The 26149-nt window shown below is 42.9% G+C and overlaps 1 protein-coding gene across 6 annotated transcripts in view; it reads right to left on the bottom strand.

Moving 5' to 3' along the window:
* The window catches only part of ZC3H13 (zinc finger CCCH-type containing 13), a 113253-nt gene that overhangs the window by 46811 nt on the left and 40293 nt on the right, over nucleotides 1–26149 (bottom strand). For 4 of the 6 annotated variants that reach the window (XM_073614151.1, XM_073614154.1, XM_073614153.1 and 1 more), the window contains 6 exons: nucleotides 24712–25164; nucleotides 21639–21815; nucleotides 19398–19887; nucleotides 15595–15698; nucleotides 9106–10122; nucleotides 8417–8461 (listed from right to left, as the gene is read on the bottom strand). In XM_073614151.1, coding sequence (XP_073470252.1) covers nucleotides 8417–8461; nucleotides 9106–10122; nucleotides 15595–15698; nucleotides 19398–19887; nucleotides 21639–21815; nucleotides 24712–25164 — 2286 coding nt within the window. The remainder of the gene's footprint in view (nucleotides 1–8416; nucleotides 8462–9105; nucleotides 10123–15594; nucleotides 15699–19397; nucleotides 19888–21638; nucleotides 21816–24711; nucleotides 25165–26149) is intronic. The other 2 variants (XM_073614152.1, XM_073614156.1) reach the window with 1 other exon arrangement.

Here is a 26149-nt window from a genome sequence, read left to right as displayed (position 1 = left end):
TACTCCCAAAGTCACTAAAGTATTCATTTTGTGAAGTGTGAAATACGTCTAGTTGATTCTGCCTTCAGCTGTGTCTCCCATCTTCCCTGTGTCCCCACTGCAATCTGAGATTGTGTAGACCAGGTTGTGTCCTCTACGGAGCACACTCAATTTCCGTTCCCTTCTAAGCTCTTATTTTACTCTTTTTTTCTTATCTGTGCAGCCCACATCACTATAGTCACACATATGGGCATACACACAGTGGTAAATGACAACCCCCTCCCTGCTCCTTCATTTCCACCTGTTGCTAAACACTATGGGGGGCGGGATATAGTATGCTGATTACATTCACCAAGACTCACAAAACACTTAGTTTTAACCCTTTCATGACTAAGCCTATTTTTGAAATTTGGTGTTTACAAGTTAAAATCCGTATTTTTTTTACTAGAAAATTACTTAGAACCCCCAAACACATATACATATATATATATATATATATATATATATATATATATATATATATATATATATATATATATTTTAGCAGAGAATCTAGAGAATAAAATGGAGATTGTTGCAATATTTTATATCACACGGTATTTGTGCAGCGGCGTTTTAAACGCAAATTTTTGGGAAAAGAGACACTTTCATGAATTTAAAAAAAACAAACAGTAAAGGCACCCCAATTTTTTTCTATAATGTGAAAGATGATGTTACGCCGAGTAAATAGATACCAAACATGTCATGCTTTAAAATTGCACGCACTCGTGGAATGGCGACAAACTACGGTACCTAAGAATTTCCATAGGCAACGCTTTAAATTTTTTTTATGGTTACCAGGTTAAAGTTACAGAGGAGGTCTAGTGCTAGAATTATTGCTCTCGCTCTGACGATTGCAGCGATAGCTCACATGTGTGATTTGAACACCGTTTACATATGCGGGCGCGACTTCCGTATGAGTTTTCTTTGCTGCGCGAGCTCACGGGGACGGGGGCGCTTTAAAAAAAATGTTTTTCTTATTTTATTTATTTTTATATTTATAAATTGTGTTAAAAAAAAAAAATTTGATGACTTATATTGCTGTCACAAGGGATGTAAACATCCCTTGTGACAGTAATAGGTGGTGACAGGTACTCTTTATGGAGGGATCGGGGGGTCTAAAAGACCCCTGATCCCTTCTTTGCACTTCAAAGTGTTCAGATCGCCGTTTATTTTTTTAAAATCACTTCCGAGTAAACGGGAAGTGACGTCATGACGTCGCTTCCGTGTTTACAATTAGAAGGCTGGAATGAAGCCGCCCACAGCTTCGTTCCAGCCCGCCCCCAGCCGCCGGAGGCAGCCAATTGGTCACCGGGCCTCCTGATCGAACGGGACCGTCCCCTCCCGCTGCTCTGGTATAACAGCCAAGCGGCTTTTAGCCGCATCGGTTGTTATACCCAGGAAAGCCGATCGCCCGCTGTAAAAAACAGTACCGGAATGATGCCTGCAGCTGCGGGTATCATCCCGGTATAACCCCGGAAAGCAGAGTACGCATATCTGCGTACGCTCAGTGGGAAGGGATTAATATAAAGCAGTATTAAATATAATATATCAAATGTATTTGCCAATACCTGTAAAAGTAAAAAGCCTTGGATGCAGATGCTGTCTGACCACAATTAAAGCTAGTTTCAATCATCTTTGACTCTGCCTACACCATATTAACGCACAAAACATACACATTTGATATTCAATAAAGATTTATTGGAAACTATAAAACAGGTTTTTGATATCTATAATTATTTTAAATTGTTTTTCTGAAATTGTTTCTTTGTGCACCAATCAGGGCTGGCCAGACACAGATTCACATCGTAGAGTACGAATATCAGCATAGAAGAGCCCCTCTCAAAGACCTCTCATTGCAGAAGCCAAAGAACAGGAAAAGATCATGTGACCACACAACAATATTGCAGGAGTAAGGTACTTAGGGGATTAAAAATAAAAAGTGGCAAGATACATATGATTTATGTGAATGAATTCTGGCAAATAACCACTGTTCTCTTTAGTATCACTTTAACCACTTCCCGCCCACCCGTCATATGACGTCACAGACTTTGAGTGGGGGCATCATTCAGATATCTTTTTAGAGCCGGCGATTGTCTTCACCGCAAGAACAATCATAGCGGCTGTTCAGCCGCTTGATCATTCTTACAGGTGGCGGGAGAGGACGCCTCCCCTCCTGCCGCCCTCCGGTGCTTCTACCGACTCACCCGTGCAATCGGTGAGTCAGAGAAAGAACCAACCGTCGCCGGATGTTGACAATGGAGATTTCAGGCGGGCTAGAAGGTCACCGAAGTCTCTATGATTGTGCGGAGGCCAGGCGCGATGTTATGACATCATACCTGGCCTCGGCAGTCGAAAAAATGCTGCCGCCTCGGCTGGGAAGCTGAGATTTATTTTTTTATTTCAGGCTTCCAAGCCTAGAGGTGAGATCTGGGGACTTATAGACCCCAGATCTCACTGTGAAGAGGACCTGTCATGACATTCCTATTACAAGGGATGTTTACATTTCTTGTAATAGGAATAAAAGTGATCTGAATTATATATATATATATATATATATATATATATACATATATATATATATATATATATATATATATATATATATATATATATCCACATGCAAGGTATTAAGGTATTGCCGCCAACGTTAGAGCGAGAGCAATAATTCTAGCGTAAGACCTCCTCTAACTCTAAACAGGTAACCTGTAAAAAATTTTAAAGCTTCGCCTATGGGGATTTTGAAGTACTCACGTTTGGCGCCATTCCACAAGTGTGCGCAATTTTAAAGCGTGACATGTTAGGCATCTATTTACTCAACCTAACATCTTTCACATTAAGTAAAAGAATTGGGGTAACTTTACAGTTTTGTTTTTTTTAATGCATTTTTAATTTTTTAAAAATGTGTTTGAAAAATTGCTGTGCAAATAGTGTGAGATAAAAAGTTGCATATTACCTAAGGTCTCTGCTAAAAAAACATATATAATGTTTGGGGGTTCTGAGTAATTTTCTATGAAAAAAATTATGACATGTAGGAGAGAAGTGTCAGAATTGGCCCCTTAGGCAAGTAGGTAAAGTGGATGTAAACCCGTTTCACGAAATTTGAGCTGGGCACATATATCTGCAGTGTTTTATCTTTCTTCAAAGCACTATGTCCCGTAGCCGTCTCCTGCTGCGTTCTTCTGTTATCAGCCTGACAATTCACCGTGATAAAAGCAGCCAGAGGTTTGTGTTAGGGAGGTTGCTATAAATAGATTAGCACAGAGCTGAACGAAGCGTAAAGTCTCTACCTATGAGGAGAGGGGGTGTGTGCCTTTCCTCCAATCCAATCAGCTGTCTTGGCTGTATGCCTAGGCTTCTACGCAGTCTTAACCAGGAAGAGAAAATCAGTAACACGATGTGCACTTTCTAAAGGATATATATAGTTGAAGACAGCAGATATACATGTAAAACATATGTAGGAAGATTTATTTCATCCCCGTGTATCATCTGAGGCTGTTCACTTCACTGGGTATATGTGAAGGTTTACATTCACTTTAATATTGGTGCATATTGAATCTGCATGTTAAATTTCCAGCACGCAGGTTAGCCTATTAAAAAAAATAATTAGGATTTGCAATACATTGTGTGCACTACTATACACTTTTTTGGTTGATAAAATGGACGATTATTTGTTACTGATATGTATATTGAGATCGATTGAAAACATTTCCAGCACACAGGATGGCAAACTGGTTCTTGGAACAAAAGATCCTGACAATCTCACAGTGTCCGCAGAGAATCTGCCAGAGGCTTACCAGATCAGTGTACTGCACCTGCCTGGGCCAGTCAGAAGCAATAGGGATCAAAATGCCCTTAATCTAAAATCAAGAAAAGCAGACAAGGCCGACGTTTCAGGGCAGGAAAGTAATCGTATAGGGTGTACAAAATCCACAAAGCCACCAAAGCATCAACTACTTCTACTAGAGTATCCCTGGAAATAAACGTGTCTAGATTGATTTTGAACTTAAAAAAGGCAAGAAGTCCATCCAGCATCCCCCACCGACAAAACAGGTCCAGAGTACCTGAGAATGTACGAAAAACTCAGAGTCTAGGAGATGCGTTCTGAGGAGTCTGCCTTCCACTTTTCTATCCCTGAGACGTTCACAGCTGTCTAGGCTAGAATGTGACGTTCTGCCAGGACAGGATCTGGGGTCTTACTGTGGGCGAGACTTCAATTTCCTCCCTGATGGCTGTTTGGCAGCGCTATGGTGTTGTCTGACTGAATTTGGAATTGAATGATTCTCCAGAAGGACAGTACGAAGCTGCAAAGACAGCCAAACCACCTAAAGTTCCAAGATGTTGATCAACAAGAACTCTCAGACTACCAAATCTTGCTCACTATATGGATGACCAGAAGTGCCAAGTTCCTCACTGGAGAGACATCTTCCTTCAAAGGGCATATGCGCATATAAATAGAAATCAGAGCTATTCTGGAAATGTGTAATTTCTTGTTCTAGAGCATACACACAAAAGAGCACAAAACAGCACATAACTGCTAATTGCTCAGTTAAAGCACGGTCCAGGAATTCAGGATTTTGTCGATTGCCCCAGTGATGGTGAACCTTGGCATCCCAAATGTTTAGGAACTACATTTCCCATGATGCTCACGCACTCTGCAGTTTAGTTGAGCATCATGGGAGATGTAGTTTCAAAACATCTGGGTTGCCAAAGTTAGCCATCACTGCGCCTAGTCCAGTTTGTTGCTGTTTGACAGACAGACATTGCAGCAATGGCTGGCTGCACAGCTGGGCCTGTTTGTAAAAAGAGACCTTTAACCTTTTCGCTGACAGCAGTTTTTGAAATTTTTGCACAAATATTTAAAATCGTTTTAGGCCTGAAGATTACATAAAACCCCCAAACATATTTTCTGAAAGCAAAAAGAATAGGAAATGCCTATTTGGATTTAGCAGGTCTCTTTGTACACAAAGGCGCATGGTGAGACGGAGATTTAACAACGCAAAGACTTTTGTGAACAGCAGAGGTGAGCATATCCATGTTGGCAAGCACATTGCATGAAGCCATAATATCAAATGCACAGGAGCCTTAAGGTGAGAAATTTTCAGTGGCCTCATCTAAACACCACCTCTGGCACTGGTGTCCTGTTCATTCCTTTGTCTCTTCTAGGCTGAGCATATCAGGCTCCGACTGAGCTGGAAAAGAAGTATGCTAATTCTGCACCCTGGAGAGGGATTGCTGTGGCTCCAATTTTGCCTGGTTTCCACCATTCCTATGGGTGGGGGTACTTTGCTATGAGGAAGTACCAGAGTAGGGTGCGGAAATGGGGTTAAGTGTGTCCGAGAGGGAGTACAAAGCAGTATGTAGAGAAGTACTCATGGCAAAAGAGCAGGAGGAAGCACCCAAGTACCAAGAAAGAGGCACTAGGAGGAAGTGGCAGTGGGTGTGCAACCTGCAGTGTGAGGTAACACCTGGTCATCCACCTGAGACTAAGCAGTAAGTTTGAACAGTTTATACAGTAAAGTGAAAACAATAACAGTCCCAGTTTTTACAGTAAAAGGTCAGGGATACAACAGGGTGACCCTGTCCTCATCACTGGTCCCTGTATCGGATTCCAGGATTCATGCATCATGTTGGACACACCCCTAGAGGGGTCTTTAGGGATGAAACATGGCCCTGGACCTGTATATCACCATGCGGCTTGCATTGCACAAAGTGCCAGTGAGAGCGTCCACGCAGGATCCATTGCCCAAAACACTATTAGCCCCTTGCTGACCAGCGCACGGCGATATACGCTGGCACAATGGCATGACTGGGCAAATGGGTGTACAGGTACAAATTTAAAATCGCGGCATTGTGGGCACGCACAATCCACCTGCTCTGTGAGCGTGCCTGCGGGTCCAGGGGACTCGATGTCTGCCGGGGGGCCCGCGATCGTGTCACGGAGCGACAGAACGGGGAGATGCCTATGTAAACAAGGCATTTCCCTGTTCTGCCTAGCAACATGACAGATCTACTGCTCCCTGTCATCGGGAGCAGTGATCTCTGTCATGTTCTAGTGAGACAATCCCCCCCCAGTTAGAATCACTCCCTAGGACACACTTAACACCTTCATCGCCCCCTAGTGTTTAACCCCTGCCCTGCCAGTGTAATTTACACAGTAATCAGTGCATTTTTATAGCACTGATCGCTGTATGAATGACAATGGTCCCAAAATAGTATCAAAAGTGTCCGATGTGTCCGCCATAATGTCGCAGTCACAATTAAAAAAAAATAAATAAATAAAATTCGCAGATCGCCGCCGTTACTAATAAAAAAAAAATAATAATGTCATAAATCTATCCCCTATTTTGTAGACGCTATAACTTGTGCGCAAACCAATAAATATATGCTTATTGCAATTTTTTTACCAAAAATATGCAGAACACATATCGGCCTAAACTGAGAAAGAAATATATATATATATATATATATATATATATATATATATATATATATATATATATATATATATATATATGGGATATTATAGCAAAAAGTATAGCTTTTTTTTCAAAATTGTCGCTCTTTTTTTTGCTTATAGCGCAAAAAATTAAAAACGCAGAGGTGATCAAATACCACCAAAAGAAAGCTCTATTTGTGGGAAAAAAAGGGCGTCAATTTTATTTGGGTGCAACATCGCACAATTGTCAGTTAAAGCGACGCGGTGCTGTATTGCAAAAAGTGCTCTGGTCAGGAAGGGGGTAAATCCTTCCAGGGCTGAAGTAACTTAAATGTCGTCCTTACAGGATAGGTCCAAAGGTTTTTACTGAGGTTGAACCTATCAGGATTCACTGCTTCTACTGCTGTATTACAAGACAGTGAAGAGTTGATTGAGTAATCTGAAGATAAATTAAGCTAAAGAGTGTGTCACCCCAACACTTCATATTCCTGATATGTGCCTGCTGTACCACGTACTTGTATGAGCATATATCTTTTTTTTTATTGCTTCCTTTATGTGAAATCCCTGGTGATCCTGCTAGCCCCCTTGCTTACCTATTAAAAAAACTGACCACACTAAGCAGGAGAGCAAAATGTGGTCAGTGCTCCAGCTGTGCTGGGAACTCGGTATGCTCACTTGTAAAAGAAAACTGGGGGGAAAAAAAAAAAAAATTTTTATATATCTATATGAAAATATTTTGCCTTTCATTTCTATTTTAAACTGAATGGGTTGTTTTACAAGGTGATTGTTTACAATCACTTTAAGCCAAGAGTGATTTATCTGTAAAGCAGAAGAGGTTAAACACCTTCGGACACTAGGAAGAAACTGAGGGCTCACAGAGTGGGGTAGCATTAAGGAAGGGGGAGGGGCAAATGTACCAGTCTATAACCCACAGTCTATGAATATTCAGCCTGTGTTCTGTACAATAAAGACAATAGGTTAGTCTTTAAACACAACAGAGTTGAAAAGATACACATTCCCCTATGAGACTAGCAATACACTGAGGCATGAAGTTTGTCGGAGAGGTGATCCTGGGCTGGCCTACAAGTGGCAGTATAACCAGAAGGTTAAAGACTTTCCAAGTCCAAAAATGAGAAATTTCTATATTTTTGGGTTCAAGTGGGGCACACACTAAGAAAATCAGGCTAACAATCTTCCGATTTTCGTAGTTTTACAGCAAGTCAGAACCGACGAAGGAAATTATGTACAAAAATTCTTGTATGGCAAAGGTTTTTTTGTTTTTGGTTTCTGATCATGCCCAGTCTTACATTTCAGATTTTTCACGTACAAAAACGGTATGCATTAAATGAAAATCGTTCATTCTGTTTCCGTACGAGAACATTTTTGTGGTTTGTCCCTTCGGAAATTTTTGTTCAGAAGGTCGGAATCGGCTGACAGAAATTTGTACGATCGTTCCTCGGATGAAAACGTTTGCCCAATTTTCTTAGTGTGTACGAGCCTTAACAGTCCAACCATGGCTAAATCGGAGTGTAAAACCACACTGCTTTATTTTTACATGCTCTGCTGTAACATAACTGCACCCTCATATAGCTTTTTAAAACTGTAAAAATTCACTGCCACTGACCAAATTCTTTTTTCTTTTCTGATCAAAGCCAGTGCAGATGTTAGTAGTAATTAAAATACACCTATTAGAGTTCAAATACGTTATTCTAAATATTTGCACACGTTTTCTGCCACGAGTTTGGTCATTCCTTCGAGACACAATTTAACATTTAAGCCATCCATATCAAATTGTTTGCTTAAACATATTTTAGCATTCTTATTTTAGTCACATATATACACATTAAAAAGGTATAATAAACAAACAATGTATTAGATATGTATTATCTACAAAGCCCACATGGAGTTTATTTGCCATGTGCAATGCTCTCCCTAGTGGCCTAGTGAGGTACTACACACCTGAATGCCGTGTTGGGATGTGTGGCTGCAACCCGATCGCATGTCCTGTATGTGGAATGCACAAGTTAGAGCTTTACAATTCAATATTTCACATCAGGAAAATGACCACAAGCATTTTAGCAAGAACCAAAAAGTTTCTATACATCTACTGGGAAAACACAATCTGTTAACTTTGTATAAGAGAACAAGGTATGCAAGGTATGGACAAAACCACTTCGAAGCTCATGTTTCCTTAAAATACACACATTTCATACAGGTTTTACATATTAAAACAGGTCAGAACACAAAGATCCAGTATGTTAGTCAGGAATAGGTGGAAGAAATTACGCACAAACATCCTGTATAATTAGGGACTTAAACAACACAGCCTCAGTGGCAGGGAAAGGTAAATTTAGAACTCCAGCAGGAAGTTTGACTCCTAAAAAGGCATTAGAACCCAGTGGGCAATTTAGCTAGAAACTTCCACTGACCAAAATTACAGTTCTGAATTAAGTGGCAAGCCAACTCTTAACCTTGTGTGTCAGAATATGGTTTCATGATCCTTAAAAGTTGAAGCCCATAGGATTAACTGAAATACACAAGGCTGATCGGATGTGCTTGACTGACAAATGCTAGACTGTTCACCTAAACAAAAGTTAAGGAAATCTTACAGAACCTAAACAAAATAGTTAAAGAAATAAGGAGTCTACCTGATGAAGTGCTGCGACTAGGTTCTCCCCTTTTCAGCTGATCAATTCTAGACTTGCGTTCACCAGAGGGCTCATTATTTTTAGTTCGTTCTCGGTCTTTGGAGCCTCCGTGTAACATTTTCCTTCTAGCAACCGGATCATCTCCACTGCGGTGAACCGAGTCAATAGACGGAGATCGGATACGACCGGAGGTACGACTCTGGTTACTAGATATGCTACTGCTACGTTTCTGTTCAGGAAGCTTACGACTAGGTGGTTCATCCACAGCTGTAAGTCTGGGATCTTCTTTCTCCACTTTGAGTTTTACTGGCTTTTTAATTGGCTCTTCTGTGTTTCTATCTGGAATGAAAGCTTCACCTTTGTCAGGTACATCCTCATCTGACCAGTCACTGAATGTGGTTTGGGTTGGTTCAACCGTCATCTTTTCTGGCAATACCTCAGGAAGTTCCTCTTTTAAAGCTGCTGCTGTAGGAACTGGAGCCACTATAGCTGGTGGTGTCCTGGGGCCCTTCTTTTTCTTATTGAGTTGTACAGCGAGTTCTTCATCAGAGACATCAGAATCACCCTTCTTTCGCTTCTTCTCCAGATTCTTCTTTTTAATGGCCTTCTTGGGTGAAAAAACTTTTACTTCTTCTTGTGGAGATTCAGTCACAATTTTTTCAACTAAAATTTCTTCATCTTTTTTCTTCTTTACAGTTTTCTTTAGCATTTTCTTCTTGGTTTTGTCATCATGCAGTTTATCAGAAACCTCTCTTTCTTCTTGCTTATGTTGCACTGGGTTATCAATGTCTTTTGTCTTTGAGATATCAGCATCTACTAATTGCTCTCTTTGTTTTTCTGAAGCGGATACTCGCTCTTTAACTTCTGGCTCCTCATAACGCCTGGAACCTTCTTTTCGGTCAGATTTGCGTTCATCTTCCTTCCAGCGAGCCGGTCTTTCTTCCGATACATGTGCAGGGCTTAGAGCACGAGACTCTTGGGGTCGGACAACCTGACTTAGGAGCCTATGTTTCTCATCTGAAAGCAAAAACAGTCAATTACATTTAATGTTTTATGTTACAAAAGTCCTTTAGCTCCAAGCAAAAGGTTGTAAGACAACCAGTATTTCAAGATTGAACATTCAACAGCCATATGTAAGTCCACAGATCTCATCCACCCCTCCCTTTCCCAACCCTTTTATCTTAATCTTACAGAACAGGACACATGACTAATTTATAGATCATTAGACATCCGAAAGCAATAAACTGTGTGGTGGGCATCATCAAAGCAAACCAAAATTGCCTACAGGCCACAAAAAAATACTTACCTGTAAAATTCTTTGAGTACATCACGGGACACAGAGTAAGACCATTATTCCTCACTTACTGGGTCTCCAGCTGAATGGACACTGGTAGACCAAAAGGTCTTTGGACAGGAAGTGATCTCTACATAACCCCTCCCATACAGGAAGTATTTCAGTTTTGTAGCAAGTACTTAATCCTCAAAAAGTGGGAAGGAACCTCTGTGTCCCGTGATATACTCAAAGAAAAGGATTTTACAGGTATGACGAAAAAAATCCTAATCATACATCACGGGACACAGAGTGAGGCTAATTGTTCCTTACTTACTGGGATGCCCCAGAGCAATAGCCTTGAGGGGAGGAACACTCCCTGCCAAAACAATAGCCATCAGACCTATATGGCAGCCCGCAGTACACTGTGGCCGAAAGCTGAATCCTTGACTGCTCGAACATCCACTTGATAACATTTTGTGAAAGTATGCGCTGAAGACCAGGTAGCAGCCTTACAAATCTGAGCCACAGATACCTGATGGGAAAAGCCCAGGAGGTTCCTACACCCCTGGTAGAATGAGCTCTCAACCTGAAGGGAGGAGCCCTACGTTTCAGACCATAGGCCTGAATGACCAATTGGCAATGGAAGCCGCTTGCCCCTTCTTGGGTCATTCTAGTAAAACAAAAAAGGAGTCTGATCCTCGAATAGCCGCAGATCTAGACGAAAACTCTGCTCACACTACATCCAAGGAATGCAGTTGTTTCTCTTCCGCCGAACGAGGCTGAGAGAAAAAAGAAGGTAAAACAATGTCCTGATTTAAATGAAAGGCCTACAGCACCCTGTCGTGGTGAAGTATCAAGTATGGTTCCCTGCACGAAGGGGCAACCAAGACCGACACCCTTCTAGCCAAGGCCATCAGGAAGGCTAGCTTGCGTGACAGCAAGACTAATGAAATTTCCTTGATAGGCTCAAATGGTTGTTTCTGTAACATAGATAGCATCAAATTTAAGTCCCAAGGACACAAAGGTGACACAATGTGGGGGGAAGCAAATGAGTTACCTCCTGTATAAAGGCCCTGATCAGTGAATGGGAGGCTAAGGGCCTTTGGACTCAAAGCCAATCTGATTTCCACAGCCGACTGTAGAAAAGAGAATTCTCCCAATCACTTATTTCCAAGGATGCCATTTTCTGGCTTCACACCAAGCAATATAAGTCTTCCAGACATTATAATAGATCTTCCTAGTGATGGTTTTTCTGGCATTCACTAGGGTAGACACCACCAGTCCCAAGATGCCACAATCCTTTAACAGCCTGGCTTCAATAGCCAAGCCGTCAAATTTAGAGACTGTAAATTGGGGTGGCATATAGGACCTTGAGACAGTAGATCGGGGCGGCGCGCAAGCGTCCATGGCCTGTCTATTGCCAATCTCACGATATCTCGGAACCAGGGCCTTCTGGGCTAGGCTGGTGCCACCAGGATCAACATCCTCGCTCCGAATCCTGCACAACAAAATGTGGAAGGAGAGGGATCGGGGGGGAAAAAGCATAAACCAGGGAGATCTGGTTCCATGGAACTACTAGAGCATCTGCCCCGATTGCCAGGGGATCCCTTGTTCTGGACACAAACTGCTGTAGCTTGTTGTTGAACCTGGATGCCAATAGATCAACCTCTGGCAATACCCAACACTGGCAGATTTCCCAAAACACGTTCGGGTGTAGGGACCATTACTACCGAGCAATCTGCTGGCGGCTGAGATAATCTGCCTTCTAGTTCTCTACTCCCGTGATATGGACCGCCGATAGAACCGGCACATGCCCCTATGCACAGGTAAATATGTGGTTCACCTCCTCCTGAGTTGAACGGCTCCTGGTACCATCCCTGGTGGTAGATATAGGCCACTGCAGTGGCATTGTCAGACTGAACCCTGATGGGGCAGTCCTGAAGCTCCACCATCCAGGACCGTAGGGCCAGATGCACCGTTCGTAACTCCAGGATGTTGATGGGCAGGCTCTGCCCTTTACCATCTTCCTCTGAGCCGTGAGCCCCTCTGGGGTTGCTCCTGAGCCTGAGACACTGGCGTCGGTTGTCAGTACTCTACAAGACTCCGGGAGGATGGATCTTCTTCCCTTTTGCAGGTTCCAATCCTGCAACCACCAGCTTAGGCTTAAGCGTGCCCGGGGAGATAAGGTCATGGGGTAATCCAGGGCTTGTGCTCTCCTGTTTTAAGCTGACAAGATGTCTTGTTGTATAGACCTGTTGTTTAGTCTGCGCATGTGTACAGACATGAGAGCCAGACCAATGACTTGCTGTATAGAATCCTTTGAGGCATCTACAGCAAAACACAGCGCTCGAGGAATATCTGCCCTATTTTCAGCAATATCATCCTACTGGTTAGACATATCAGGCTGTCTGACCTGATCCTTCAAGGACTGGCAGGCTCCAATTGCTGCAACAGCTGACTGAATAGCTGTACTGGCCAAAGAAAAGGAAGTCTTTAATGACTCCAGTTTCTTGTAAACAGGGTCTTTCAAGCCCTGTGCGTTATCCACTGGACAAGTTAAGTTCTTGTTTAAGGAAGAGACTTCCAATTTCTTAAACTTTTCCTCCATGGGATATAAAAGGGAAAACCCCTTAGGAACAAAAATCCTGTCAGGATGTTCCCAATCAGCATACACTGCCTGTTCCAACAGCAGGTGCAAGGGTAAAGCCTGTGCAGCCTGAGGAGGCTTCAGGGACCCCAAAGAGGACAAGGGAGGCTCCGAAACCTCTGTAGGAGGTAACTTAAAGGCAGAATGAACTATCTCGGTAAGAGTCTGGATCAAAAGCCTCTGCGACTGAGAGGCCGATACCAACTGGACATCTTCTGGCCCAGATTCCTCAGAAGCAGACTTCATCTGCCAGGCCCTTCACAGAATCCTAGGCATTTAGCTCTTCCACACCCTCAACCCATTCCTGCTTCAAATTAGGAGGCTCAGGGGAGGGGGATCTGTCACACTTCTTGCCACCCTGCGGGATGGAGGCAATCATACCATCAATCCTGTGCTCTAACCTGGCTAGGGCTGAGGACAGTTCATCCCTGGTGATAAAGGCTAAAGCAGCAGCGTTGACTGTAGGCACAATACCAGACAGGTGCAGCGGCTCAGACTGTCCAGAAACCTCTGGTCCCTCAGGGGATACAACACTAGGGTTTCGATTAGGCTCCTCAGGAGCTACTGACATAGGTATGCCCTTTACTGTAGTGTTAGCCCCGCTCCTCTTTTTTGAAGACATTGCAAGCCACAAAAAGGGAGTACCTGGGTTTAGTATTTTACCCCAGAAGAGAGACCCTTTAATATGGCTTACCAAGCACCTATGCAACAATCCTGCTAAGCTCTTTAGTTTGCCAACCAACACCTGGTGACTCACGTGACCCGGGTAAGGAGGAATGAACTTCTGAAAGAGAAAGGTTTTCAGAGCCTGCTCTGTGTCCCACAGCTGTCCCCTGGAAGCGCTGCACGTCAGCCACTCTCAGCTTAAATAAGATGGCTGTGTGCCAGGATGCTCTGTGCCTGCGTGAACGGTCACGGTCCCGTGTGCATGCATGCAACAAATTTTCGTGCGCGAACCATCCACAAAAGACAAGACAGCATAAGACAATAAGAAAGCTTACCCTTTCCAACAGTCAGCCCAAAACTCCCCTCTGCAGTCACCGCTACACAGGTGTTCAGCCTTAGCTAGATTGACAGATTGTTACACACATGGGGCACCCCACAATAAGTAAAGGGGGGTTTCACTTACCTGTCCAGGTGCAGGGCAACCTTAGAAACTAAGAGCCCAATCTTCACCCATCAAGTCAGGTTCCTGTCACTTGAGGACCTTCAAAGACTGGGTACCCTTTTCATGTTTTATGGTCCACTCCCTTGGACCTGTACAGCACCCTGCAGGAATGCTTTAGCTCTGTGGTGTCCAGGACTCTACTGCGCAGGGTCCAGCGCCCAGAGGTCGCATTACAGGCAAAACCTTGCAGGATCCTTGCGTCTTCTTTGCGAGGCTCAGGTACCATTTATCTTAGCATATAAACTTGTTTCAAATTAATCCAATCGGTCAATCCCTGGATTAATTTTAGAACCATGCTGGGACTTCAAGACCTGGAGCTCGAGAGAGCTCAAACGTGCCCACCCACCTTGCAGACACTGGTAAAAAACTGAAGTACTTCCTGTATAGGAGGGGTTATATAGGGGATCACTTCCCGTCTAAAGACCTTTGGTCTACCAGTGTCCATTTAGCTGGAGATGAAGTATAACCCAGTAAGTAAGGAATAATAGCCTCACTTGGTGTCCCGTGATGTATGATAAAGAAACAAGGTTATGGCAGCCGAAACTAATCAGCCTGAGGACTGAACAGCCACCTGGTAAAACATGGGGTGTACTGCCTTAAAAAAAAAAAAAAAAAAAAAGTCTGATACACCTGGCAATGTTGGAGCAGGAGGCCTGTTTATACGGCTCCATTTTGCAAACAAAAGCCATGGCTGCCAGGTAGAACCTGAAAGGCCTAAACCTCATACCAGGGAAACACACGTGCATGATGTGGGATGCCGGTTCGGCAAGCCCAGATCATCAACAGGTTGCCGACCTGCCATCCCAGAGTATCAGTGTGCATGAAGCTGGCGCTGGCAGCAGAGGAAACAGGTGGCTGCGGAGGGAGACAGAACTTGGCACTACAGAAGCCACATAAGCCGATGCTGATTCTCTAGTGCCAACTCCCCACAGGCAAAGCGATACCAAGAGCACTTCCCCTGGGACCTTTCTAGCAGCCTGGAGAGCAATGCCAGCAGAAGCTGGAAGAGGAAAAGTTTGGTGTATTAAACATCTCATATACTGCACTTTTGCAACGGGCATATTAGCACTTATTAAAAATGGTTATTAGGCTGCTTTCACACTGATCTGCAGGTGCAGCACACTGCTGTTTTCCTGCGGGTTAGCTGCACCGAGCCTTAGACTTCTATTATATCCTGCAGGTCTGGTGTGCTTTCTGAAAGCACGCCAAAACTCCTGAATGCAGAAATTAACTCTGTAGAATATAAGTTCCGGTTACTACACAATCAGCTTGCATAAGGAAACAGACTTTAAAGACCTAATTAACAATGAAGTACCCGACTCAAGTGCATTCAACTAGATTACTTAAAATTCTATTTTGTAGAGATCATTAAACAATTGTTAATATCTATAAAATTCTTACTCTTCTCATCACCACTGTTATAAGTATCGCTCTCTGGAGAGTGTTCTCTACGGCGCTTTGGAGACTGACGTGGACTTGGGCTACTTTCATTTCTATGCCGCTTTCTGTAAAAGTAAAATGGAAAGAAAATAAAAAAGTAAATGTAGAGCGAAAACTATAATTTGGGTTAAAGAATCTGAGACTCTGTACAGGGCACTGATAATGGAATACCTACACGGGCAGCAAAATAAAGTGCTCATTTTTGTTTCAGTACCTTGCTTCTCAAAAGGTAATTATATTAGATGAATGCCAGGCAACATGTAGGTGTGGAGTGAGCTAGTAGTTTAATCCAGTAAATAATGCAAATGCACTGTAAACAGAAGGTTCACTCAGTTTACAGTAATCTGAATTCTGTGTAACTTCCAACAGAACAAGTACACAGCCCCTCTACACATGATTAGTAGGGACTGTATTGGGAAATAAACTTCCTTGAAGATTGTGCTGTGTAACTTCAACCCTTTCTGCATCACCAATCTCGATTGAATTGCCAAAACAAGTTTTCAACTGATTTAGGGCTGTGAGAAAAGTCTTCTCCCAATGGGTTGAACGAAAAAAAGCTGACAGCTCTGATTGGAGCTGAAGTACTAACGTCAGATAGTACAGCAGTCTCCCTCCCCCCCCCCCCCCCCCCGCTGAGCTGTTGTGGTTCTGACAGGGGGACGGCCCCCCGCCAGAGCGGTCTGATCAGCCAATGGCTGAGAGTGCTGATCGGGAACCAGTTGGCTGCTGGTTTTCCAGCATGCTCGTTAGACAGAACCAGCCAAACACACACACACCTGCCATACACATAGGTCGAATGTCGGCCAGTTTTTATTGAACCGGCCGAAGTTGCCCAGCATTCGGCCCATGTGCACGAGGCTTTAGATATTTCAGGGAGGGTAGCAGGGTATTTCAGGATCAACAGCAAAAGGCAATGGGGTGTTTCCCAATTAAAGAGAAATTAGATTTCAGGCTTACAGAGAAACATTAATGCTTGTATAATTATGCAACTTACTGAACATTTATGACTTAGTCCATCATTCTTTACTAAACAGAAATTCAACCCTTTCTCCTCCCTGTCTGCATTTACAAGCATTTATCGGCTGTCAGTTTGACCACCAATATTTGTTTAATTTACACAGGAGCAGATCCCTTCGGCTTCTGACAGCCAGAACAGCATCTGCAGTATCAAGAGTTAGGCCCCTTTCACACGGCCGGTTAGTTGCGGCTTCCGGTTTCCTGCGGCAAGAATCCGTGGATTTAATTAGCATTGGCCAGTCAGACCATTTAAACTAATGGCGGGCTGACAGCGGCCGCTGCTGATCGCACGTAGCCGCACACAGAGTGAATAGCTGCGATTCCAGGACAGATGTCAGAGCCTGGACGCAGTCAGCCTGCCATTAAATAGGCTAAGCGGCCAATGCCAATTGCAAAATCCGGTCATTCCTGCAGCAAAAATCTGCAGATTCTTTCCGCAGGAATCTGGAAGTTGCAACAAACTGACAGTGTGAAAGGGGCCTTGTAATGATGCAATGTCATTACTTCATTGTTACTTTTCTTGGTTCATATCCCTAACAAATCAAAGTGACCTTTGATCAACACGTGTCAGAGAAAATGTGCTAGTTTGCTACCAATATTGGTAGCAAATGCTAGCCATTTGCTACCAATAATATGAAAATTATTTCTTAGTTTCCATTTGTTTCTAAACTATTTTATTTATAAATAACTTGCTATGCTTTGCAATATACACAGGTGAAATTATTATAAACATGCATTTTTTTATTGTCTGGAAAGCTTTTTAAAAACAAATTTTTTTTTTTGGCTTGCTACAATTGTCATTCAATTGTGTGTAAAATCACTTTCTTGGTTCGCATTACAGTCTTAGACCAAGGCCTTTAACACAAAGGGTCCAATCAACACAAACACAGAATCCAGGTGGATCAGGTGGAATGGACTATGAAGTCCATTAATACGCGGCCACCCATAGGGCAGAGTAGGCTCTGCCCGTGGTCGCTCCGAATAAACTGAGCCAGGGAACTGTCATCCACCCACTCTGATCAGCAGGTGATCAGTGGACAGACTCTCTGCTGATCTCAAAGGAGTCAAGCCTATGTGAAAGGGGCATAACAAACAAAGGGGGGCTTAAACGTTGTTGTAGATTCATACCTTTTGTTATTCTGAAGAAATCCCTGTGTTTGTCTGTGTCTATTTGGAATGTAAATATAATGGGAGTGGTTTCATAATTCTCATTCAGACTCCCCCCAATCCCCCCCCCTCCCTGCAATTTTCTGGGACAAATCACAGATCCCAGAAGATTGTCCAATAACTGAGAAGGCACAGTGCGCACCCAGCTGTAAAGCTGCAAGCTGTCACAGGTGGGTGCCCACACTTGCAATGGGAGAGGAGCCAGGGAGAGGAGCCAGGGAGAGGAGCCAGGGAGAGGAGCCAGGGAGAGGAGCCAGGCTTCGGGCGGCTGCATCGCTGGACCGTGGGACAGGTGAGTGTTTATTAAAAGTCAGCAGCTACACTTTTGTAGCTGCTGACTTTTAATAAACCTAAAAACGACTGGAACACCTCTTTGATTTTTTATTTTGGATAAAGTAAGGTAAGGTAAGTAAGCATGTAAAAATAGCACCTGTAAAGGGCCTCTCCTGCCACTCCAGTGTGAAATCCCAAGTGCTTTCACACTGGAGCGGTGCACTGGCAGGACGCCAAAAAAAGTCCTGCAAGCTGCATCTTTGAGGCGCTGTATGAATGATGTATACACTGCTCCTAAAGCGCCCCTGTCCATTGAAATCAATGGGCAGCGCCTCAGAAGAGCTGGCAAAGCGCCTCTGCAACGGCGCTTGGCGGGCGCATTTAACCCTTTTCCGCCCGTTAGCGGGGTTAAAAGCATCCTGCTAGCGGCCAAAAACGACGGTAAAGAGCCTCTAAAAATAGCGGCGCTTTACCACCGACACACCCAACATCCCAGTTTGAAAGTAGCCTTACACATCTGTTGGGCTTTAGTACTTTAAACGAGTTTGAGTAGAATCCTTGGAACCAGTCTTGTTGAGGTAGTGGCATAATGACTTGAGGTGAGATTCAGGGCATTTAGCCGATCTAGCTGTCCTTGGGCGGTTTTTGGTTGATTTGAAAAAATAAAAAAAGTTATGGGGTTTTGAACTCTTGAAACCACAGGTCTGGGATGTCTCTGACCCAGATAGGCAAACTGTAACAATGTCCTCCCACTATTAGGAGTAAGGGCCCACCTTTATTGTGAAGAGTACTTCGGAAAAAGGCTTGGTGGCTTTTGTGTGCCAATCCCTATGCCAAAAGGAAGGGCTGAACTTTAAGCTTTTAGGTTGAAGCCCTGTAAGAATGGACAGGTGCTTTGTTTTGGGGGTTCCTGAGGAGGAGGCGGGAGCATTGGGCACAGCTCCCAAGGTTTTTCTGAGGTGGCATTGACCCTGATGAAGAACGCAAAAGGGAAAAAAAGCTAGTTAAGCCAATAGTAATTTCTCCAAAAGGGGGAAGAGGTCCATCACCTTAGGACCATAGCAAGAAACTGCTAACTCACAAAGTGGGCTAGGGTTATAGGGGGAACGCTCAGAGGGCATTGGACCAGTGTCCAATCACCTGAAGGTGCCGACCTATAAATCAAAAGGTCTGTTTGATATTGATGAATATATATATACATACACACACATACATACATATATATATTTATTTCAACTCAACACAGAATTAACTATCACATAACAGTCTTTTCCCAAGAATAAAAAAATGTAAAGCTTGACACTTACTTGGTTTTCCTATCTTCGTGGGCATCTTTCAGATTTCTTTCTTCCCGTACATCATCCCTTTTCTCTCTACGATCTTCTCTTCCTTTGTCCTTTTCATCCCAGTCTCTTGGACGCTCTCTTTCTCGCTCTCTGCCTCTCTCTCGTTCTCTTTCACGCTCTCTCTCCCGTTCTCTTTCGCGTTCTCTGTCCCGTTCTCTCTCTCGCTCCCTTTCACGTTCTCGTTCTCTCTCACGCTCTTCTCGTTCTCTTTCCCTTTCTCTTTCTTTCTCTCTCTCACGCTCACGAGCTCTCTCACGTTCAGACTCGCGCTCTTTTTCCCTCTCTCTTTCCCTCTGTTCTCTCTCACGCTCCCTCTCCCTTTCTCGCTCACGCTCTCTAGTTCTGTCATCCCTCCTATCATCTGTTCGGTCAACTCTGCGCTCATCTCTTCTTTCTTCACGCTCATCATCATTCCTTCCTCTGTGAGGTGCTGGAGATGTTGGTCTTTGATCTAAAAATGAGAAGACAATTGAAAATGTACTTTGTTAGTAGAAATTTCCTTGACTACATACTAGGGGAGATGTACACAGAATCTGGTGCAGTTGTGCCTAGCAACCAGCTAACTTCAAACTTCAGCTTGTTCAATTAAACTTTGCCAAAAAAAAAAAACCTATACACTGATTGGTTACTAAGCACAGCTGAACCAGAATCCGTGTGCACCAGTTTTAGTAAATCTCCCCCACTGACTGCTCAAATTAAAGCAGTCACACAGAAAAATAGTGTATATAACCTATTTGACCGCCAGGGACTGGCATACAAGGAACCCTCCCTAACCTTAAATAGTATATTTTAGAACAGTTAGAGTTGTAAAGTCAGAAGGTTTTTTTATCTTCATGCATTCTAAGCATGAAGATAAAAAGCCTTCTGTGCGCAGCAGCCCTCCTCAGCCCCCCTAGCACTTACCTGAGCCCCATCTCTTTCCAGCGATGTCCACGAGTGTCTTGGCTGTCCCGGACTCTCCCTCCTGACCTCCGCTGACCATCCCTGCTGACGCTGAGGAGTTTGGTGCCTGTCATTGGGATCCCAGGCTGGGATTACAGCCACTCGCTCAGTGTGGTCCTCTATAAGGGACCACCACCTTCTGGTAAGCGGCAGCTGTTTTCTGTGGTGGAGGATATACCTATTCACTTAGTCACTTGAGTGTGGAATTTCACCAAAACATCACTTTTTGGATCAACATTTTTACTGGACTTTTTTTGTTTTCACTATATGGATTCATTCTTTATTATTATTGATTAACTTTGGGTTTTTTTTCAATCTCTTTTGTTGTATTTTCACTTCAGTCAGTGGATATTTTTAGTTTTATTTTGCAAAAAATGTTTTTTTTTTTTTTGATAACACTTGATTGTATTGATTTTTATGCACTTCAATATGCAATTTTTTAGTTGATGCATTTAATTTTGCATTTTCATCTTGATTATTGTGCCACTCACATATTAATTTTTTGCACTTAAATTTGGGCAACATAGATTATTGATTTTGCCACCATTCAGCGCGACTTTTTATCTTTGTATATTTGTACAGTGTCGTATAACACTTTTTAGTTGCAGCTCACCTTATTCTTACTCTTTAGCGCAGAATTTTTTATATCCATCTCCCTCCTGATTGGCTGAGACACAGCAGTGGCGCAATTTGCTCCCACTGTTGTCAGAACCAGTTAGCCAATCAGAAGAGAGAGGGACGGGGCCGAACCGCAGCTCTGTGTCTGAATGGATACACGGAGCTGCAGCTCGGCTGCCCCCATAGGAAGCTGCTTGCTGTGGGGGCGCGCAACAGGAGGGAGGGGTCAGGAGCACAGAAGAGCCACCCGAGAAGAGGAGGTTTAGGGCTGCTGTGTGAAAATCCACTGCACTAGGGCAGGTAAGTATAACATGTTTGTTATTTTAAAAAAACAATCTGAAAAAGCAAACTCAGAACCAATTTCCCTTAGACCACTCTAACAGACTAATTTCCAATATATAAATGATAGATAGATAGATAGATCCATATAGATATAACATCACACACGATTAGTGTTGCATTTTGACCTGACATAGGGGACTAGAAGTAGGGGGCGATCTGGTGCAAGGAGGAAACAAATGGAAGGCCAGGTATATACTGAAAGAAAACCTTTGTTATTGAAATTATGTTTAATAAATATGTAGGGAGCAATACAAATTGTATTTATTATGTACTCAATAATATTTAGACTAATGACCTTACCTCTCTCTCTGTCTCGGCGATCTCGATCCCCATGTCTACGATCAAATGAAGAATCTCTTCCCTGCTCCCGACTTTCATATCGTTCTCTATCTGCATAACTACTCCTGGACTCCCAGTTGTCATGGTAACTGCTGCTGCTGTGGTTATCAACCTGAGAGGCTCTTGTTCCACGACCAGCTTTTAAAAAAAAAAAAAAAAAAAAAAAAAAGGATCAGCTGTGATAGGTTGTCACCTCAATATAAACTAAACTACATAGAAGTTTAAATGGGAATTGAATTGAAATTTAATGAGCTTTAGGTTTATCGAGTAATTTTTGGAGCTACAATATACGTCAATAGTTTGTGTACATTGACAATGCAGTACCAGCTCTCCTAAATGGCGATGCATACGATCACAAATTCAAATCTCATACAGCACTCAAGAGTTCAGAAAATAACTTCAAAAAGAAGCAAAAGAAACTAAAGAAGATTTTAGAATGATTACTTGATCTGGGGCGCACAGACTTAAAAGAGGAAGTAAACCCTGATGGGTTTTACTTCCTCTTCATTTCCCTGCAAAGGTAAAGCATTAATGGGCTACTATGCACCGCATAGTAGCCCATTATGTGTCACTTACCTGAAAACAAAGGCTGCGATGTCTGCGTTGTCCCCGCTAGCAGCAAGCACCCATCTTCTACCCTCTTCCTTCCGGGGGCCGCGAATGCCGGCTCTGACTGCCCGGAGTCGCATGCGCGCAGGAACCGCCAGTCGCGGCCTGACCCGCTTTAGAAACGGCACGATCTGCCTAAAGTGCGCTTGCGCCGTAGACTTCGGCACACAGCTTTATTGTAAATATCTCCTAAACTGTGGAGGTTTAGGAGATATTTCCAGCACCTACAGGTAAGCCTTAATATAGGCTTACCTGTAGGTAAAAGTGGTTGTACAAACACTTTAAAGATAAATAATGTTTGTAGTAAACGCTATTAGATTGTAAGCCCTTATGAGCATGGTTCTCCTAACACTATTGTGTTGTAACTACTGTATACGGTCTCCCTTGGTTGGTGCTATATAAATCCTGTATAAAAGAATGAAGAATGCCTCAGACTACATGGGGTTGGTGTAGCCACCTGTTTTCCCCAATGTCTTAACACAAAGTTGGAATCTACATTTACAGGTTGGCCTGCTGCCCTAGGAATCACCACTGTTATAAGTGAGCCCCACCAGGGCTATCTGTGAGTATGTGTGGTCACTCTGAATACGAAGTCTGATATAAATTGCTATGCGACCCAGAGTTGTCAAGTTAACAAGTTTATTAAAGACCTGTAGTAAAAATGGCCAAAGTGTTAAATCAGAAAAATAGAAAATAAATATTGAAGCATCATTTGGATATACTGGAGACCATAAACACTAGTTGATGACTATATATGCAAGCATGATCTGACTGCAGAATTCTCAATTATACAAACAACCACCAAAAATCCATAAGCATGCATGTTCATGCTGCCCAAGGGAGGCAGAAAGATTTCACATTGGGTATATGCCCACACTAGCAGATAAACTAATAAATAAAACAAAAAAACAAACTGCTTTATTTAGTACATAAAAAAACAAAAACAAAAAGAAACCACTATAGAACAAGCATGTGAAAGTTAACCCCTTTGTGTTAGAGGGTAAAACAAACGATAATGCCAGAACACAATTTTGCAACTTTGACATCCAGGTAGATTATACCTTGTTTTTTTTTTCAGTACCAATTGGGCTTTCATTTGGTGGTAAATTGTAATAGATATCCCAACAAACTGGCCCAATATTGTAAAAAGAAAAAAAATAAAATTATATATACACACATACACACAGTGGGGACAGAAAGTATTTATTCAGACCCCCTTAAATTTTTCACTCTGTTATATTGCAGCCATTTGCTAAAATCATTTAAGTTAATTTTTTCCTCATTTATGTACACACAGCCCCCCATATTGACAGAAAAACACAAAATTGTTGACATTTTTGCAGATTTATTAAAAAAGAAAAACTGAAATATCACATGGTCCTAAGTATTCAGACCCTTTGCTGTGACACTCATATATTTAACTCAAGTGCTGTCCATTTCTTCCGATCATCCTTGAGATGGTTCTACACCTTCATTTGAGTCCAGCTGTGTTTGATTATACTGATTGGACTTGATTAGGAAAGACACACACCTATCTATACAAGACCTTACAGCTCACACTGCATGTCAGAGCAAATGAGAATCATGAGGTCAAAGGAACTGCCTGTAGAGCTCAGAGACAGAATTGTGGCAAGGCACAGATCTGGCCAAGGTTACAAAAAAATTTCTGCTGCACTTGAGGTTCCTAAGAGCACAGTGGCCTCCATAATCCTTAAATGGAAGACATTTGGGACGACCAGAACCCTTCCTAGAGCTGGCCGTCTGGCCAAACTGAGCTATCGGGGAGAAGAGCCTTGGTGAGAGAGGTAAAGAAGAACCCAAAGATCACTGTGGCTGAGCTCCAGAGATGCAGTCGGGAAATGGGAGAAAGTTGTAGAAAGTCAACCATGTAATATGGCAACCTGGAGGAGTTTTGTACACAGTTGGTGTACAGAACACCACTAGAAAGGTCATTTCCTGCTCGGGGAAAGAACTTTACACTAAGCTAAAAGGCAGGTTTTAGGCATCCTCTGTTTAAAAAAAAAAAAAAGTCATTTTAGGCATAATACTCCCTAAGGATTAATCACTTCTAAAAAAGGGATGCAGACACTGCAACTTTTCTCAACAGAACCATGAAAGAGCACCAGCTGATTAAAATGAATAAGTCACTTCGAATCAAAATCAGTATCCAAAGACAGTGGGACAAACTGCTTTTCTTTCAGAGAACAGACAGGTGGAGTCTGCAAGGATTTTGACAAAATTTGTTGCAATGTACATTAAATGACCCAGAAGAGATTGTTTTTTTCTCAAGAAAAGTTGTTACTCTTTACAAAGAAAATACTACAATAATAAAATGTGTGAAATATATGTGAACACACACTGGTTTTCCATTTATTACACCAAGGTACTGCTGTAGGTAAAGGAAAGAGGAGTGAAAAAAAGCTACCTTTTTCAGGAGGGTCAGGAGCACGTACTCTTGACCGGCCATTGCGATCATTTCTGGTATCACTTCTGGAGTCATTTCTGCTCTCACTTCGTGTTTCAGATCGGGAAGCATCTTCTCGTCCATGGCTTCTTCTGTAACTTCGATCTTCATACTGATCATCCTTTCGGTGGGATTCACGGTTATCTCTTTCTCTGTAGTCATGTGTGTCACGGGCTGACCGAGTGTCTTTCTGCTCACGGTTTTCTTTACCATCTCTGTAGTCCCGGCTATCTCTGGCCTCACGGCCTTCTTTGGTGTCTCTAGTTTCTCTTCGATCACGATTGTCTCTTATGTCTCTGCGATCACGACCATCGCGAGATTCTCTGTCATCTCTGTGCTCTCTAGAACTACTTGGTTCCCGGTCATTATCTCTATCATCTCGCTCTCTGTCTTTGTCCTTTCTTCCTCTGCTGTCTAAACAAAAAATACATAGTTCTTGAAAATTTCCTTAAAGTAGATGTAAACCCCATTAATGAAAACTGACCTGGGCACATATAAATATGTAGTGTTTACTTATCTCTCTCCAAAGAGACTGAGTCCCATGTTTTTATGCTGCTTCGTTCCTCTGTTATCAACATGATAACTTCTGACAATTTCTCCAAAACACGAGATAAAAGCAGCTGAAAATTTGTGTCAGGGAGGGTGCTATAAATATATTAGCAGAGAGCTGGTCTATTCACAGTAAGGGTTCGACCAATATAGTTTTTCAGGGCCCATACTTCGGCCGCCTTTCAGGCCGATAGCAGGTGCCGATAGTGTGTAGATTTAAACTTTTTTTTTACTGTTATTGCTGTCACAAGGAATGTAAACATCCCTTATGACAGTAATAGGCAGTGACAGGTACTCTTTATGGAGGGGTCTGGGGTCTACTAAGACCCCACCCCCACCTCTGCCCTTGAAAGTATTCAAAACTTCAAGATCGTGTTCTTGAACACTTTCCATTTTTTAAAACTGCCGTCTTTAGGATGCCAGTAATCCAGAAGTGAGGTCATGACATCGCTTCCAGGTTACTAGAACCGGGACCCAAACAAAGCCGATCTGGCTTTGTTCGGATCTTCGGCCAGCCAGTGGACACGCCGGCTGGTTGCTCGGGCCTACCAGTGGGTCTGGAGACCCGGGCGGAGCGGCGGGATGTCCCCTCCTGCCGCTTGTAATAAATAACAGCTGAGCGGATGCTTCAAAAAAAGTGAAAATCGGTTGACCCCTTAATCACAGCACAGCTCTTCAAGTTTCTTCGTTCCTTTGCCTATATGGAAGGGGGGGGGGGTTATGTGCCTTTCCTTCAATCAGCTGTCACAGTGTATGCCCAGACTCCACACCCACTGCTGGAACAGGAAGAAAAATTAACGGCTTCTAAAGCCTTGGCTATGAAGATTTTTTAGGTACAAAAGTCTGGCGC

Source organism: Aquarana catesbeiana, linkage group LG02 (genome assembly GCF_042186555.1).
Source record: "Aquarana catesbeiana isolate 2022-GZ linkage group LG02, ASM4218655v1, whole genome shotgun sequence".
Taxonomy (NCBI): Eukaryota; Metazoa; Chordata; class Amphibia; order Anura; family Ranidae; genus Aquarana; species Aquarana catesbeiana.
Note: the sequence above shows the minus strand (reverse complement) of the source record. Positions and strands in the feature narration are given on the sequence as shown.